The 19,849-nt window shown below is 32.4% G+C and overlaps 1 protein-coding gene across 5 annotated transcripts in view; it reads right to left on the bottom strand.

Annotated features, from left to right (window-relative positions):
• Window positions 1–1,166: 1,166 nt before the first annotated feature.
• The window catches only part of cnn (phosphodiesterase 4D interacting protein centrosomin), a 48,350-nt gene continuing 29,667 nt past the window's right edge, over window positions 1,167–19,849 (bottom strand). For 2 of the 5 annotated variants that reach the window (XM_075313425.1, XM_075313427.1), the window contains 8 exons: window positions 13,654–13,697; window positions 9,255–9,754; window positions 8,987–9,190; window positions 8,692–8,859; window positions 6,743–6,976; window positions 6,481–6,666; window positions 2,633–4,679; window positions 1,167–2,571 (listed from right to left, as the gene is read on the bottom strand). In XM_075313425.1, coding sequence (XP_075169540.1) covers window positions 2,285–2,571; window positions 2,633–4,679; window positions 6,481–6,666; window positions 6,743–6,976; window positions 8,692–8,859; window positions 8,987–9,190; window positions 9,255–9,754; window positions 13,654–13,697 — 3,670 coding nt within the window. In that variant the 3' untranslated portion in view covers window positions 1,167–2,284. Of the gene's footprint in view, window positions 2,572–2,632; window positions 4,680–6,480; window positions 6,667–6,742; window positions 6,977–8,691; window positions 8,860–8,986; window positions 9,191–9,254; window positions 9,755–9,807; window positions 10,079–13,653; window positions 13,698–19,849 lie in introns of those variants that run through there. The other 3 variants (XM_075313428.1, XM_075313426.1, XM_075313429.1) reach the window with 3 other exon arrangements.

The following is a 19,849-nucleotide window of genomic DNA, read 5'->3' as shown; positions in this document are numbered from 1 at the left end:
TTTTCCTTGTTTTCTTCCTGAGGCATTGGTAGATCATTGGGGGTGAGGCTAATATTTTTGTGGAGGGACCCAAGCCCTGTCCCAGAGGCCTAAACGGGCTTTCAAGGTCACTTAATATGGGATGAATTTTTATTGAAATATGTAGTTTTATTGATTATTTTTTAAAATTGTAAAACAGCGACGGCACAGGCAAATATTTAAAATATTTTTTTTCAAAAATAGTTACAAAACTAAATTAAAATATCATAGAAGTTTTTCGTTATGGCTACGATCACAGTTGATTGAACGAAGAAACTCATTGAAAATCCCTTGATTATGGTTACAAATGTTTCTAACAAATGTATACCATCAAGTACCAGGAGAACAGGAAATACAATAGGTACAACAAAATTTCACGTGTAACTTACATTTAAGCAGAAAAACAACAACAAACCGTGTTTCAATCTCCGTTTGAGGTTGGAGTTTGAAGCTGTAATAACACACTGTGCGACAACTAAACATCACCCGAATTTATACGACGTGAGAGTGTTAGAGAGAGAGAGATCAGCAACAGTAAACGACTAACATTAGAAATGTTGTACATCACAATATACCAAAAGAGAAGAGAATCAACTACAAATCGGATACAGATAACATTGGTCACATATACAGACATATCATAAATAAGAGCATCCAACATCAGAGAAAACAAGAGGGAAATCAGTGCAATATCAGTGGCAGCGAGTTCTTCTCTATTTTTAAGTATTATGCGTTCTTGTTGTTTTTTTTTTCGTTTAAATGTTACAAGTAATTGAAGGTTTTTTGTACCTATTTTATTTCCTGTTCTCCTGATACTTGTTGATTGATATACAATTAATAGAAAATAAAAGTTTTTTGTACTGAAGGTTAAGTTTCGCCTCTATTCTCTACTAGAGGCGCTGTGGTATAACGATTTTCGTTTTTGAAAGAAAGATATTTTTACTAAATTCAAAGTTAATTGTCAAAAAAATTTGAAATTAATTCTTATAGCCTGTCTTGTGGTGGACTACAATACATTGGTTGAATTTTGCCCTTAATACTGCAAAAGAAACAAATTATCTGATAGAAAATCTATGCTTTTCACCTTTATAGAAATAGAATTGCACCCTTTTCAAATAATTCAAATAAATAGCAAACAACACATGACATTTATTTTATATTCAACATTTTCATTTATTTTGACTCTTTTTAACATTGCGATATAAAACTTAAACTCGTATTATTTATTACTAGACTATATATTCTGTACATATTTTTTGTGTTTTACATATTTTTACATGCAATTTTACAGACGTTTAAAACATTTGCACACAAAATCAAAAAAAAAAAAGAGAGAACATTCGTTTAATATTTTGTTCGATCGTTATTTTTTGTTTCTTCGAATAATAAAATTTCGATAAAAGTTGGTTATTATTTTCTGGTAATGGTGGATGATGGCAAAGAATAATATGCATATGTATTTATGGAGGTATACAAAAGCCATAAAGTTTGAATTTTGGAGGGCACAAAGGCATGGCACATCAATGTTTTGAATCTTCAAGTAGTGCAGGCTAAAATTAAAAGCAAGCAGGAAATTGAAAAACGTACGCAAATAGGCATCTGTAGTATTCATCAGAATAAGCAAAAACCAAAGGAAAAAAAAAGAGACGATGGATAATGTTAATGTGGTACGATGTAAGGTAGGAGGTTTATTATAGTTGGTTGTTTTAATATAAATTAATTATTAATCATGTGCATGTGATTATAAAAGAAAATCGAATTCATTCAATATGAATGATTTTTATTTGTTCGCTATACATCGTTTTAAAATCATTAAAAATAACAATCTTACATTAGGACAAGTTATGTGGAAAGTGATTAAGATTAAAAATAGTGAAATGGTGATATGAAACTATATAACTATATGACATTTAAGGATTTGAGGTATATTTATGAATTGGTTGGCCATATTCTTTTTCTTGGCAAATGGCCAATCGGGCATTTTGATTCGAAAGATACAAGTCGTGGCGATTAGTATTGAGGGTTAAGAGTTCGTTTCCACGCCCCATAGGGTTGTTTTAAAATTAATTCTAATAAGACAATTGTATACAACATAAACGAATAAATAAATATTTTTTAATAAAAAAAAAATGCGTCCTTAAATGACCTATTCATACATGATAGAGGAGAAATGAATTGGTGTCTTTAGTAATTTTAACTGGTGCAAAGTGTGTGATTGTTCCAATGGCGATGAATGTGGATACATTCGGATGGCATCTCACGTACGTTACAACTCATTCTCCATGTTGGAACGTACGTTCTTAAGGACATTGTGAGTTTTAAGTATTTGATTTTTAATGTCTTTTTCAATTTGTGCTTTTCGCTGGTTAGCATTGCGAAGTTTTTCGTAAGTGTCTTCGAAAGCACGTTTAGTACGTAACAATTTACGACGCAATTCAGCGTTTTCTTGATCTACCTTTGCGCAATCGTGCTTCTTGGTGGCATTCTCTTGGTCAGCAGATGTGGCCGGCACATTTGATGGCTTAATATTTTCCAAACTCGAATCTGAAGGTTCTGCAAATTAAAAAACAAATATATAGTAATGATGTGCATGTTTGTGAGAAGCTAAATTTACCTTCATTCGAGTTTTCATCTTCTTTCTTGCTGGGACTAATTTCCACAGTCTTCAACAATGGCATTTGAGCACTACTCAATTCCGCACTAGATATACGACCAGCGTCACTTTCTATACCCAAATCTGGGGAATAATTTTGTGTGCGTTGTTCTCCTATACGCTGTTGCAACACTGCGTGACCAACTGCTGACGGCATAGGAACTTCTTCCGACGTATAACCAGAAACATCACCTCTTTTAGGCTCGGGGTTTATGGACGTTTTCTGGGCCTCAGCTATGGCTAAGCGTTCCACCAGACTCTTTTGCTCGCTTTGCAATTGATGAATCTCTTGCTGTAAGTTGTCCCTTTCAATTTGTTGCATAGCCAACTCTCGGCTCAATTCCTCAAAACGTTTTTCCAATTGCAATTTATCATTCAAAGCCTTGACTCGCTCCGTAGTTGCTTTCGAGGCTCTTAAAGTGCTCTCATCAATTTGTTTTTGAAGATTTCTTGACGTCATTTCCGAATCGACTAAGGCTTGCTTCAGCTCTTGTTCATTTTCCTGTAGACATTCTATTATCCGTTGGGCCTCCATATATTGTCGCTGCAAATCACTTAGCTGTTTCCTATGATTCTCAAGCTCTTCTTCTTTAGCTTGTAGGGATTGCTCTAAAATGGTTTCCATTTCTTGGCGTAATTGAGCCAAATGCTTCTCTTCCTTTTCATTTGCTTGTCTCAGAGCTTCTTCGTGTCTTATTCTCATGTTTTCCATGTCATCTTTCATGGAATTGATTTGCATTTCAGCCAAACGAGATTCCATAACCAAACGTTCACGCTCCTCCTCCAATCTCTCCAAAGAACGTGATTTCTCCTCAATTTGTTGAAGCAAGGTAGATTCGTTGAGTTCATTTGATGAGGATTCTTGGGATCCAATGGCCACTAGGTCATCATGCAATTCCTTATTGCGAATTCGTAGTTCTTCTAACTCATTGGTAACTTCTTCGACACGGAGTTTCTCTTTCTTAAGTAGATTATCGGCATCGACTAGCTGACATTGTATTTGTAATATACGATTGTCACGTTGCTGTATTATGTGTTCCAGTTGGTTAATTTTTTCTTGATTGCGTGATTTCATAGCACGACTGTCAAGAAGAGCAGATTCACTGAAATCACTATCAGTTTCCGCCGGATGGACACTTGGCTGCTCTTTAACTGCTGGAGGTAAAAGGGAAGTTGAATGGTCTTCTAGACCTATGCGGGCCAAAGAAACTTTACGGTCTGGTTCTGACCAAGCTTCCGACTCACTTTCACGATTCTCCAACATCACACTTAAAGGCAACGAACGTCGTTCTTTTTTACTCTCGGCATTGCGACGTTTGTCGAGCTCTTTTTTCAGGGCCTTATTTTCTGCTTTTAATGTTTCGATGGATTGCATCTGACTGCCAGCATGCAATTCTTCATGAGAGTTAAATGTTTCATTGGCCAGACCAAGGTCAACATCGCCCAAAATATCGGAAAGATTATGTAACTCAGCCAAGGATTGATCGATCATTGAAAGACCAGATACAGAAAGAGTCATATTTAAACTCTTCGATAGATCGAGACTACGATCAACTGCTCTACGCATGGCTTTACGTTTCTCCACAGCCAACACGCCCAGCACATCTTTATGTTTGAGCAATGAATTAAGAAAACCAGCCAATTCCTCAAGACGTGTAGATAATGTGGAACACAAGTCGGCACATTGACGGCGCCATTTATCAGCATGTTCAGCATCAGAGCGGGCCTGTTTTAATTCAGTGCGTAACTGAGAAATGACAGCATCCGTATTGCGTTCAGTACCCAAACGCTGTAATAAGATATCAACTTTTCGCTGAAGCAGTTTATTTCTTTGCAATGCTTTGGAATACTCAATATCGGAGAATGATTGTTGAAGTTCTGCTGCTGTATCATGGCTCACATTGGTCTTGGGTGGTGAGGTAGGTGAGGTCATAGAGCCATTGTTAATCATTTTATTGAGGCGTTCGATTTCTCGATTCTTTTCCCATAGTTCTTTGTTGACGAAATTCTATAAGAGTAAAGTAAAAAATTAAAAGTTAAAAATTAAAAATTATACTATGAAGAATATATTACATTTAAGCATAACTTTTTATATTGATGCTACAAAAAAAAGATTTTTTTATTCAATCACTAAATTAAGTGATACAATTAATTTTTTATTTGAAATGTCTTCAATCACGAAAATGATAGTGTCAATCACATTTTTAATTGGGCATAAAAAATATTCCATTAAAAATGTATTAATTTGATTAGAAAATTTCAATTAATTTTTTAATTGATTCAATTAAAAATTTAATTGATGTTGATTGCAAAATGCAATTAATTGTTCGAATTAAAAAAGAGACTATTTTCAATTACTTTCTTATCAGACTTTGTGTTTTTAGTTTGATTAAATTTTTATTTAAAAATTAAAAAAATTCCATCGCTATTTTAACTGACTTAACCTTCCTAATTTTATTAAAAAGTTTACCAATTAATGAATTATTGACAGAAACGAGCTCGAGCTCAAAAATCAAATACAGGGGGCTAATCACGGCATTCGATATCGAATTCATAATCGTATCGAAAAAATTGTCGATACGATTAAAAGTTTGGATCACGGGATTCGATCGAAATTTGATGCAATTTCTCAAGCGTTGCCAACAGCAAAAAACGAAGCAGATCAAAATGAAATGACAAAATTAGTTAGCGTCACAAAATAGAATGTAGAAAAAACATGTTTTTGGAGGTTTCAAAGTAAAAAGTAAATTGTATTGCATTATATCTTATGGACCCATATCTCTTTTTACATTCCTCCGAATTCCTTCCTAATTGGAGGATGAGATGAATATAAAATAATTCGGCGACAAATAAGGAATAAAAGTTCACATTGTTATTGGTGTAAGTACATGGGTTTGAAATGGTGTGCACTGTTAGAAAGTCACCTTTTGCTGGCTCAATAGACGATTTCGGCTGACGAAGGAGGCGTTCAAATGGAAAATAATTTTTGGTGGCATGTCAACGTCAATTCTATCACTTTACAATTGTCTGCCGTCTTAAAACTTGCGAGGTGGTCCAGAAGCGTTATGTTGTCACAGAATGGTACGGTATTTGGTTGATCACAATCTCTTGGATATCGATATATCATGTGCACTTTATATATGGTTCTTTGCCAAGCTAGTATGCTCGCTGCCGAACTCGAATATGACCAATTTTTGTTTAACTTTTATTGGAGTTGCATTAGTCCTAAATATTCAAAATATGTTCATTATATGTAGATTTACTACAAACTAGCAACAATTCGAACTAAAACTAATATATTTACTATTCCTATATGGCGAAAACAATGTAAAAAAACAAGTGAAAAATGTTTTACGATTGCAATTTACCAATCGAAAAAATTGTCGATATCGACTCCCGTGATCCGAAAAATTTAGATTTCGATCATTTAGTTCTCGATATCGAATGCCGTGATTAGCCCCCAGGTCGAATACAATAAAAACAAGTTTGTAACATTAAAAAGTTTACAGTATTAATTAATTTATTAATTGCAAAATTTTTCAACTGCAATCAACTTTTTTATTGGAAATATTTTGGTGAAATTTTTTCAGTGTGCTTAATAATTTTACTACCTGCAAGTCAGCAGTTTTCTTTTTCACGTCTTTACTTTTTTAACTGACCTAGCCTTCCGAGTTTGATAAAAAGTTAATTGTATCAATTAATTTATTAATTACAAAATTTTTCAACTGCAACCAACTTTTTTATTGGAAATATTTTGGTGAAGTTTTTTGTGTGTACTTTAAAACAAAAAGAATAATTTTACTACATACCTGTAAGTCAGCAGTTTTCTTTTTCACGTCAGCCTTCAAAGTTTGTATGATTGCCTCTTGTTGTTCAATAATGTTTTCATATTTTTGTTTCTGGCTCGATGACAGATCATTCATGGCCTCTGAATCACTAAGAGATGGACAGAAACCAGTAACCTCCAAGCCACTAATGCCAATACCACTGTTAATCTAAAATATAATACAATATATGATCCATTTGTAAATCTATGTACTATATACAAATAAACAGGTCAATGTTAAATACCTCTTTCTCATTATTTGGCATACTTGTAGACGCTTGACTGGAGTTGTTATTTTTGAGACGATTTATTTCTCCTTGTTGATTCTTAATATATGACATTAGCTTCTGAATGGTGAAACGAGCTTTATCATACAACTGATCCCGGTTACTTAACTTATCCTCCAATTCTTGGACAATACACATTTTGTCAGCAATTTCCATTTTACATTTTTGTAAATCCTGCTTTAATTGGTGTGTCTTCCATGGGGGAATGGGAAATATTGTTAGTTAAAAATGTTATTATTAGTTCGTATAAATTACCACAACCTTCAACCCAATATGAACGGTGAAATTATATGCATGAATATGTGTTTGATAAGAATATTACAGAATATATTTTGCATAAAAAATAGAGAGTTTAGATTTGGTTTCGTGAAAATGAGAATCACAAATATATGTAAATGTATGGTGAAATTACAAAAATGATGACAAAATATATGAACATGATACAAATAAAATTTTATGAAAAATTCCCACATTTTGAATATAAATAACGAAAGCTTTTTTCTAAAATATTATGTTTTCCGGCTTTTTGGTTTTCACATTGATACTCTTGAACTTGATTTCTCTAGATATTAAAAAAGAAATATTTCATTAAGGCGTCAAAAAAAAAACTTTTTTGTTTAACTTGACTTACATTTGAAATTTGTTTGGAATTTTTTTCTAAATTACGCTCCAAACAATAAGAATCGCTACAATACATCAAATTTGAACTCATTTCCATTTCACTAGCTCTATGACTGGGACTATTGCTAATAAGGCTTGAATCGCTTATTGTGTAACGTATAGGACAATCAAAAAGGCATTTTGGTAAATCTTCATAAGATTTTTTGCCCAAATTTTCGCATGTAAGGTGGTCAAAAGAACAATTTACAGAATTTTGCAATATATTTTGGCTACTTTGGCACGCATTCGATTTGCAAATTGTCAAATTTAATTTTTGATTAAATTTATATTCATTTTGAAAGTTGCCAGATTTAAATTCACTTGCTATAAGCTTGGATTTTTGCAATTGATTTGATGATAGTCGATTTTCAGCAGAATAAATTGATTGTTGATAAACACCCTCCTTTTCGATGGAACAACATTGATTTTGATTTGCGGTCAATTTGTTAATCATATACTGTAAGAAAATATTCTCTTTGTTGGCAATATTTCGTTCGATTTTCGTTTTCGTTATCATTCTATCATAATCTTGCAATTTGTCTAATAGTCGCATATTCTTGGCAGTTTTAATTGATATAGTAGTCTGGTGTATAACAAAGTGAGGGATAAACATAGAATGTGCTTATATAATACGTAGGTCGTCAATGAGCTGTTATATTTGGTGAATATTAAACAAATGGTCGTTACATATGAATGAAACTGAACAGTATCCCAAGTCTTACAAACATTTTCTAAAAAATAATAATTAAAATAATATTGTCTTGTTATATATTTGTCCCGAAAACTATTATCTCTTCGTAAAACTAAACAAATTAGACATATGACAATACTTAGGTTAGGTTAGGGGGCAGCCCGATGTATCAGGCTCACTTAGACTATTCAATCCATGGTGATTCTACAGTGGTGAACTTCTCTCTTATCACTGAGTGCTGCCCGATTCCATGTTAAGGACAATACTTAATGGCATTCAAAATAGATATTGACACGAAACTTTATTTTCGACGGGGTTAAATGGAATTGTTTTGTCACAAAGAAAAACCCCTTTTTTGGATCAGTAAATCCATATGATTTGAATCCTTGTTACCATACCATATATACGGTTTCACATATATAGAATTATACGCGATGTAAAAGTAAGAACTTGTTGATCTTTTCAGTTTCTTTATAACATGTTTGTTATGCTTCCACCACTTTTATTATTATGACACTTTCGACAACAATGTATTGATTGGATTCATATAACTTACTTCCATTCGGTTTATAGTCTCTTCTTGATTGCGTATTTTGTTCTCATATATCTCAATACTGGACATTTCTTTGGAAGAATTGTCGTGAGCGATTTTCAATGCTGCATTTAATTTTTCGATTTCTGATTTGAGTTGGGCATTCGCACAGCGAAGGCTTCTAAATGAACGCTTCAAAAATTGATATACATTTTTATTAAAGCACATTATTTCCAAAAAAAAAAATCAAATCAAACTTTTATTACCAATGAGCTATGGGTTGAAGATTATGAGATAATTGAAATCACATTGAACTTACCTCTTTGGTGGCCAATTCCATATTTTTATTTTCTGCTGATTCTAAAAGTTCTGAATTTTGATATGCAAGTTCCTTGACTTTTTCCTCGTATTCTCGAATTGTCTCGTCGCGCTTGGCCAGAATCTCATCTAGGTTCGATATTTGATGTTGGAAATCCTCAAGTTTTTCATCCGATTGTTTGAGTAAATCTTCCAATTCGCGTATCTAAAATGGCAAACGAAGGAAACTAGAAAATGTGGGGAAATTAGCAACAAAAATTAAAACATACTCTTTGCAATGCATTCATATTATCAGCAATTTCAGAACGTCCCATTAATTCGCTCATCATTTCTGCATTGTCCTTGGATTTCTCCATTTCACGGTCCATTTCCAAATATTGGATTTTATGTTTGAGTTCATCAATCATTTCTTGATATTTTAACTCAGTATCTTTTTGGATTTTCTCCATCTGGGTCATAGCTTGGGCAGCTTCTTTTAATAGATCTTGTTTTTCTTGAGCTTCTTTGCGCAAAATTTCCATTTCTACACGAGCATCAATAAGCTGCTTCATCATTGTTTCTTGACCTTCTGATGAATTTGATGCCTGCTGATAACCCGGAATACTCTCCTCAATAAAATATAAGCGTAATTTCAAATTGAAATTTTCTTTGCGTAGCGTTGCCATTTGCTCCTCGAACTCCCGTACAGAGCGGCCATGGCCGGCCGGCGATGTTGAGCCTTGAAACGGTTGCTGAAGACTAACACAAGGGGATCGATATCCCACACCATCTGAAATTAAGGAATAATTAAGATATTTTTCTCCGACACATTTAAGCAGCTACCTTGATTTGGCAAATCAACATCGCTAAATTGAAATGGGCCATGATCTTTGCTCACACAACAATCATTTTTCTCATCTTCCTCATCACCGTTGTCTTCTAATAAATTATTTTCATTGCCTTTTTTAGTAGCTATTATGAAACTTTTCTGCATTTTCTTCAAACAAATTTTTCTACGCCAATTTCTTATACCTATCGATATTCGATTAGAAAAAATTTCGTATTTAGTAGCGTTTTTAATTTGTTTGTCTTTTGAGTTTTTTTTTCCCAAATATGTATGTATATACACCTTATTTTCCAAGGAAATTTGAAAATTTCTTTCACATTTTTCCAAACTATATTGTTTAAAATGAAAAGACAATCTAAGGTTTGTACACAGTGAGTTCAAAAAAAGAATAGTGGGGGTGTTTTCAGAGTATTGAAATGAAAACGACAACAACACAGCATCCAGAAGAGGCGAGCATGATGATATTCCCCCATGGTTGACATTTAAATGTGTATTAATTTTAATGTGGCAGACAGAGCATGGAAATTCTCTGAGAGAAAAATAACATAAGCGAATAACGCAGTATTTGGTGATGTCGAACTGAGTTGACCCTATAATTGATCATAGGATTCATATTAAAAATATGTCAGTGGAGGTTTATAAAATCGAAAAAAATCTACAACTCTTATCCCTTTATTTCTTCCCTTAGAGTTGTAATACAAATATTCAAGATGCTAATCTGTACTCAGAAAAATGCCCGAAAAAACTCAAATCTTCCTAAGAGGTAATAAATTTGGTGTTATGGCGTCATTTAAGATAAATGGCAACTTAAATGAAGCCCCAAAGACATAAGAGCCCGATAAGTACTCAGCTGACAATAATAAGAAAAAACTGTTTGGAAAATTGGAATTAGTTTCTTTTACTTTCACCTTGGTCTAGTGATATTACAACTTTAAAACTCATGGGAAAAATATGTTTACTCAAGAAGGCATTTCCTGACCAAAATTTGTGCCCAGCAGGTAAGTGTAATAAAGAATCCACACCGAGCCAAATTATGGGCCAACCAGATGCAGGTGATTTCTATTGAAGCGGTAACTTATCATAGAATACTTTGTCCTGTGCCGAATTGGGCCGGTTTTTCTTTTCAAATCAGCATCAAATCTATCATATAATTGGACATACTGCTTGCTTCCATGTAATAGTTGTACATTTTTCAGTTATTGGAAACATCAGTTACAGGAAACAACAGACGGGACAGTCTACGAAGCGCGTTCATTGGATCAACACCGCTTCCTGTGTTTACCGGTGGACCCATACACAAAAAAATCTGATTCAATTACGAAATTAATTGATCCAATTAATTTTTTAGTTGAAATGTCTTCAATCTCAGAAATGATAGTTTCAATAAAAAAATTAATTGATCCAATTAAAAAATTAATTGCTACTATTAATTTATGTGATTGCTTTTTGTTTCAATTAAAAAATTTGATGAATTAATTAAATTTTTAATTGAATATTTTTTAAAAGATTTTAATTGGAAAAATGTTCGTGATTTTTTTTTCTGTGTACGTTACCGACATAAGCTAGGATTCTGATAAAATTACGTCAAACACCGCTCCGCAACGATTTCAAGGTTGTATTTGTTGCCCGAAATGAGAAAACGCAGCACCGGTCGTGTCTACAGGTTATACCCAAATATTGCTGAAGGATATGACCCACGCGACTTAAGGAAATTGCTTTTGTCTCCGCTATCGCGGTTACCTTGAATCGGAAGTCCGCTAACATGAGATAGTGAATTTTGTCATTTCATCATCCTAAAGAGACAAGTACTTCCACTTTGAATCTCTTTCAACCAATCGTTTTTTCGGAATCGAAATGCGATTTATTTTCCCGCTTCCTCAAGCTGATAGTAAAATAAAAGTACGAATCTGATCTGCCTCAAATTGGTATCCGTTTACGAGAATGCACTATTAAACCTTAGTAAATTGCTTATGAATGTATGGTAACCCAAACGCTGTGGGTAACACATTATGGCCAAGCATCATGGGAAAAATTCAGTTTTGTCACCTCAACCATTTACACAGTTTTTTCTGGATTCAATCAAGAATCTCAATTATGGAAAATACCTTATTTGTTGAACAATGTAAAATATTCGTTTTATATTTCAATTGCTATGTTATTTAGTTATGAATTTTCACTATGTCCATTCATTTGAATGGAAATTTTTGACTCAGTGCCAAGTATTCAGGAGAACAAATGGTTTCAAACGTATTTCTTTTATCATATCCCATATATAAGAACAGTGATGCCAATTTGGTGCTTTTAGCATCAAATTTAGTGCATTTTGATATCCAAAAAGCACCAAATTGGTTTTTTAGTGCATTTTCAAAAAAAGTACCAACTTGGTCCTTTCTGGCGTTTTCTTTTAGTGCTTTTGGTGTTTTTGGAATTTGAACAGTATTGAGTTTAATTGAAGACATCTTTTAATACGAAAATTCTGATTGGACCGTCAAAAGTTTAAACTATATGGCCATAGAATTTGATTGTTATGAAGGTGCTGTCCTATTGATCCTTTTTAATCAATATAGTTATTTATGGTATTTTTTTAAATCCCAGCAAAAAAGCGTCGCCAAAAAAGTAATGACAATGTTCTTCGGAAGTGGTGCAAATTTGACGCAGAAGCGATGAATTTAACATGGGCTTGTCATAGGACGGAAGTCTTCCATTTCAACAGCCGTTACACTGAATTTGAATCACTTCTTTAGGTGTGATCCAAATTCAATGTTTTGGATGTAAATTTAAAAATTCTGTGATATTTTGTCAAATAAATCATTTTTATAATTTGTTATAATTTTTAATAGATTCTAACGCTTGTCGGAAACGTTTGACCTCAAATATTGTCAAAAATTCACAATTTTTTCAGATTGGATTTAGCATTTTTTTTCGGCAAAATTTAAATGATTTGTACCATTTATGAATTCTTACTCTTTTTTTAATCTATTTGAAACAAAAAAATTAAAATTACCCATTAAAAGTATGAAAAAACAAAGTTATAACAAATTGAATTAAAATAACTTCCTGGGTGGTTAAAATAAAGAACATAATTGGGGGTGCATCTTCGGGAAGTTCTTTTAAAGTTGTGCCTTTGGAAGAACTTCCAAGTTTTTTTGCTGGGAAGTTTAGCGACGAGTGCAGAATTTCTGAATTTGAAAAAGATGGCATTAAAAACGGTAATATTAAATTCACAAAGGCACTCATAACTGAAATAAGAAATAGACTCCCTGCAAATATTAATATTTCCAAATTTAATGTCGAACATTTATTTTCTCCTCTGAAAAAACATATTTTGAAATTTGAAGTCATTACTGATAAAAATTAATGAGTGTACAATAAGATGTACACTTGGATAGAGGTTCATAATTTCATGAGACTAAAAAAACTTAAATTGAAATCAATACCCACAAGTTCTATAAAATATCTTTTCAAGTCTTTTTTTGTTTTTTTTTTTTTTTAGTAGTAGTACATGGAATTTTAGTTGGTTGGAGTAGTTTTTGTGGCGGAACTGATATGTTAGACTTTATAATATATTTTTAGTGCTTTTTGCCCTTCGGGAGTTGGCATCACTGTATAAGAATATCACTTGCTGAATGAATTACACGTTTTTGTCATATGTACAGAGCTAATCCTATAGAAGAAGTTCATTGCAAAATTTTAAGGATTTTTGTGTTCTTTTTTTGAGTTTTTGTTTCTGTTTAGCCATCCTTATCCTGATTTAATAAAATCGTAAGACCTATCTTTATTTTATTTGTTGTATTTGAAGCCTTTCGAGGAAGATTTGCCAAAATAAGGAAATACAAACTTACATGGATTTTCCATTGTCACATCTTGTAGAGTACCAGGGCTAGTGCTATAAAGAAATAAAAAAAGAATAAAAAAAAAAAGAAAATATTAGTGAGAGTACATAAAAGTGAATACTCGCAAAGATCAAATGAACACAATAAAAAATAACAATTAAATGATTAAATAAAATTTAATTATGCTACATTCACTTTAAAAAAATTGCCTCACAATAAGTGACCTCATATGAGAAGAATTATTCAAAAATGTTCATATGAATTAATTACACGCACGACAGCATCTGGCTTTCCTTTGTCAATCAGTAAAAGCAAAAAAGATCAAGACATATGGTAAAGTTATAGAACACTCATCTGTACACTTTATGTATGCAAATATTTTTATAAAGAGTGGCTATGTGAATACACCCAATGACTTAGTTTGTTCGCAATGCTTTTGGATGTTCTGTATTTTAATTGATATTAAAAATCTTGCATAAATTTAAGCTAATATGTTGATTAATAGGCACTTCTTTCGAAAAAATGATTTTACAATTTATTTTCCTATTCCAACGGTACGTGCATCATTTTTATTGTTTACTTCGTTTAGTCAACCAACCATAACATAGTGAAGACCCTATAGTTTGTGATGGATTTAAAAATAAATTTATCAGAAAGCGTGTGGTACTACACAATTACACATACACATTTAGATGGTTCTTATTCATCGGAATTGAAACTTAAATATAATTTTCTAGAGAATACGAGGATTCAATTTACAACCAACCTATAGTGTATTTTGGTATCACAATTCAAATGAATTACACTAGGTAATATGTGATCATCTAATTAATTAAATAGTTAAATAGAGTGCTTGCGCATTAAAATATGAACATAAAACAAACTGTTACCAAATCAAATGACGAAAAAATTTTGTTTGGAAATGGGTTTTATTCAAATTTCACCAAAATATTAACAAAACAAAATTTGAATTGAATTTTCAAAAGTATTCAATTAAAGATTTAATTGATCCATCAAATTATTTAACTAAAACAAAAATAAATCAAAAGAATTAATAATATCAATAATTTTTTTTTATTGGATCAATAAAAATTGTTATACAATTTTAAATTTACACACTTGTTATTTTATGTATCTTTACTTATACTATGTTCACACTGGGCAAATATTTGACAGAAATCAAAAAAGAATCCCTCGCCACAGCCGAACCAGAAAACATATTTAGCTCATATTGGATATATAACTTCATGGTAGGATTATATTCAGATATTTGGAAAATGGTTCTAGAAAAATGTTTGACACTCATTTTGGTCAAATATTTGCCTAGTGTTACCATAGCCTTAGGCTTTAGTCATGTTATACATTTATTATTTGGCCTCATTGGCTTTATTAAAGGGAAATTGAAATTAATTTTTTAATTGACTTTGGTGATTGATACTATCATTTCTGTGAAGACATTTTAATTAAAAATTAATTGGATCAATTAATTTCGTGATTGAATTAAATAATTAATTTTTTGAAGAAAGAATGCAATGGCTTTCTTACCCCATCCTTCATTGAGCTAAAAAGCAGCATTCAGCGATAAGAGAGAAGTTCTCCACTGTGATATCACAATGGACTGAAATATCGGGCTGCCACTATACCTAATCTAATCTTACACTCTTACTAGCTAATTGGACATGCACTAGACGAATTCAAATGTGAGATACAATATTTTAGCCATTCTTGGTTGACGTAAAGGTGCTGAATCTTGCTGCTACATCCATGGAAGCTATCGTAGGCATGCAAACTCCTTGGTCTTAGAGTTTGCCTGCCTACGATAGCTTCAAAAATGTTTCCCCATAATAAGACACATTTTCTTTGACAACCGGCACGATGAAAAAAAGTTTGGGGAGCGGTCATCGGCTATCTAAGTTGCCCATAACATCAGTGAAGATGGAAATTTACATCAGGCGGTCGTTCGTAGGCTCAAATTTTATTACCTGAGGACGCTTAAGTAAACACGATCATTTCGGAAGTAAACAAATTACTCAATTACAATTTTTTTCTCATCAGAGAATATTATGTTCAGTAATTCACTGTGTTAGGGGCAGTGCAGCAACTCTTTAGTCTTTTGTACATGTATGTACACTCATAGAAAAAATCATGAATGACGTGCTCATTTCAAAACGATCCGTTCATGAAAGTGAATCAACACACATATGGTGTCAAACTGAGAACAGTGTCAATCTGACAACGATTAAATGACACCATGCGTTGTCAAAACAACAACAAGCGTTCATGATCTGAAAACGTAATGGTTACGAATTTATAAAAAAAAAAAATTAAAAAAGTTTCGGGTGCCGTGACTCGAACCTGTGTTGTCTGTCCCATATGCGTTAACAGTCGCCTTAGCACACCGGCGGAATGCCGTTTATGAAATCGTGAACGCCCGTAGACGAAATCGTGAACATTCCGTTTTGATTTTTTGTGAACGTTTTCCTTTCACCTTCCATTCACGATTGTGGAACGTAATTTTTTCTATTAGTGTAAGACCCCGTTTCCTGTAAGGCTTTAAGGTCGAGTTACATATCATGCGTTAATCCGTGCGCTGATTGAAGGGTTAATATTTTCAGTTTGAAATACTCTAACAAAACAGTTGCTCTCAAAGAGAAAATTCAACTCTTCAATCAACGGACACATTAACGCATGGTATGTAACTTAACCTTTATACCGAGCTACTTCTTTCAATATATTTCGCATCCTTTCAGCGTAGGTTCAAGAAGTTGGCACTACTATTTGAGTATAAAAAGTACCGCGGTACCCCCGCGACACCTTTTGTACCTTTTCCAACATTCATTAAGTTCATAAATTAATATATGACCGCCTGTCCAAAACAGTTTACCCTTACTGACATTTGGAACACCTCGCTCAAATCAAACAGAAAATTTTGCGTTTGGACGCCTAAAGCCTTTGGAGGATGATTGTCTATGCATAGAATTTAAAATGGCACCCATTGCTAGATATCAGCATATACAGCGACTTAGTGATCTTGAATGTCTACTATCGTTAACTAGATCGATCTTTCCATCTTCATGAAATTTGGTTGTGCACAGTTTTTAATAATATGGAAAGAATCCAGCAATAACCCGAGAGAACATTATCTGACTTGAGCAATTTATGAATTACAGCATTATTTCTGGAAGTACCACAATAAAATCATTCTGTATGACAATCTTTCGTGCGATTTGCAAAAATTATGTTTACTTTGAAGTGTTTGAACTAGCGTGTGATTCTCCAGCCAATAATAACGCTTTCACACTATTATGCTTGAACTCCATTACAAAAAAAAAACTTGCTTGTACACAATATAATAACCGGCTAATAAAACAATTATCATATTTATAGCTGTCATTTCTAGTTTTACAGATATACCAAGGTAAAAACACTTCGTGTCCACTGCCCAATACTAGCACATCATATCATCAGCACTTTTTTTTTTAATTACAATAAAGTTTTTTCTTGTTTAATTTAAAGTACAATCAAATCTCTTGATATTTACATTCTTAAATTCGGATAAAACATCAAAGTATTGAGTAAGAGCATATTAGGTCTCTTCATTCAATGTTTTCGGTATTCAAGTGCTATTTTAATTGTAGCGATAAATTCATACCAAAATTCAAGTGGTTGTAACATCAAACCAACATGTTGTCTTTATCAATTATACACTGGACGTAGCTTTGGTATATTTTAAAATAAAACCCTCAACCAAAAATCCTAAATTGTTTACAAAAAAAAAACACTCCAAATAATGACACTTCACAATAAAGTCCACTATGTATATTATTCTATTCCAAGTTGCGACGCTAAAGAAATTAGGGCACTACAATAGTGACCATATAATAACAAACTTCAAATTCAAACCAAACAAATGAAATAGGCATCATAAGGTGCGGTTTGAGAACATATCAAACTTAAACAAAGTTGAAATTCTAAACAAAAATACAATGCAAATAGAATTAAGGGAAACACAATCACAGCTGTAATTTTTTTTATCGATGTGGTCAAAACTTCAATATTTAGGCTGTACATTAAAGCAAACATTGGAAAATCTGATCTAAATAGACAATGGGGTCATGTGTTACAAATCAATCTATTATACAATTTTTTTAATCAACCAAATAACATAGAATCGTATTACAAAAGTTCTACTGTAACATCTCGCATACAACAAAGTCTCGATTTTCATGTTATGTTAACAAGTCCAATAAAATGCCAAGTCCAATAAAATGCGATCATGCTGACCACCGTGATGGTCAGCAGGATCGCCTTTTATGCAGAGGCTTTTGTGTTCTATTCTAGAAAAAGCGGTAGTTAATATTCAGCATTAAACTTTAATAGTTTAGAGTCTTGTATATTCGGAGCTAGGCTTGCATCTGAAAACTTCTGTTCTGTAGCAATCGAGATTGCTTTCCCTACTGAAGCAACGAAATTTATCATTACACTGAAAAAATAGTGAACCCACTAGGAAGAAAACTTTCGGTTAATTTTAGAAAATTTTTAATATTTGTAGAAAATTTTAACTAAACAGTATTACAAACGTTGGCATCACGCCGATGTTATAAAAATAAGTAAATATTTTTCGACAAATTCAAGAAAATTTATTAGACATAACTAAGTTTTTTCACTTGTTAAAGAAAATTTTGTAGTTTGAATGAAAAACTTGGAGTTCAAAATTGCAAGAATGTCTTTAGTGACATACGAAGTTCATAATGGACGCATTTTTGGTAAAATTTACAAATTTAAAGAAATTCTGAACTATTTTGTGGAAGACACGAATTTCCTCGGTTTTAGTTAATTTAACTAATGTACACAAACAATTATTAGAGTAAAGGAAACTTTCTCCAAACATAACAATTCCATGAACTAAAATAAAGTTAAATTGGCTTTAGTGAAATAGAGAGTTCACTTTTTTTTGAGTGTACTAACTTTTTCTTTCGAGTGTGTATTTATGCCGCCTATCTCAATGTTTAAATTTTCCAAGCGACAATAGGATAAGAGGATATAACAAACCCGACTAGTTTTATTAGAAGAAAACGTCGACCTTGGATTATCTAGCAAAGAACCGAAAAGTCTATTTTTGCTTTTATTTCTATTCTAGATGTATTGTTGGACCTGCTTCACGAAAATATCGTTGAACTATGGTTTCGTATAGACATAAACTTCAAGAGGCGATTTACTTGAAAATACAATTAAATATATTATTATTATTTTAATAATTTTTTTGATTTTACCAATATATCTAATAATTGAAAACGGAAAAATCCAATAAACAAAACTGAGGTTGGTATGATAATCCGAGTCTGTTGAATATTTTGGACTACCTTTTTATTTTTCCACGTTACCAAATAAACGCCAGCTTTTAGATGTTAATAATCATACCATTTCCTCTTATAGTTCTTGATTTTTTGATACCATCACCCATAGGATGGTGTGAAGGGTATAAAAAAAGCAAGGATGACATTGCAAATGAGCCATGTCGGACTGCTGTTAGGTATAGCGCCATATCAACCGAACCCCAGATTTGACTTGCGGTACGTGATGTTAGTATATGCCCTCTAAAACCCAGGCCATATCGTTCTACAATTATTTATTTATTTATTATTTAATGTATTATAATTACAAATTACAATAAAATTATTTATACGGGCACTAGCAACTAGAGGCTAATCTATAACACAGAAAAAAATTTGACGAACAATTTTCCAATTAAAATTTTAATTGAGTTTTAAAAAATATTCAATTAAAAATTTAATTGATTCAACAAATTTTTTAATTGAAACAAAAATCAATCACAAAAATTAATAGTATCAATTAATTTTTTAATTGGATCAATTAATTTTTTAATTGGCCTTCAATTAATTTTTTAATTGATACTATCATTTCTATGATTGAAGGCATTTCAATTAAAAAATTAATTGGATCAATTAATTTCGTGATTGAACCAGAAAAAAAATTTTGTGTGAATTATAATATATAGCCCCCATATAAACCGATGCGCAGATTTGACCTCCGGAGCTTCTTGGAAGAACAAATTTCATCCGGTGCGATTGATATTTGGAATGTGATGTTAGTCTATGCCCTCTAACAACCATGTAAAAATTGGTTCATATCGATCTATAAATATATATAGCACCCATATAATCCGATTCCCAGAAGATCCGGA

The sequence above is a fragment of the Haematobia irritans genome, chromosome 5 (genome assembly GCF_050003625.1).
Source record: "Haematobia irritans isolate KBUSLIRL chromosome 5, ASM5000362v1, whole genome shotgun sequence".
Lineage (NCBI taxonomy): Eukaryota > Metazoa > Arthropoda > Insecta > Diptera > Muscidae > Haematobia > Haematobia irritans.
Note: the sequence above shows the minus strand (reverse complement) of the source record. Positions and strands in the feature narration are given on the sequence as shown.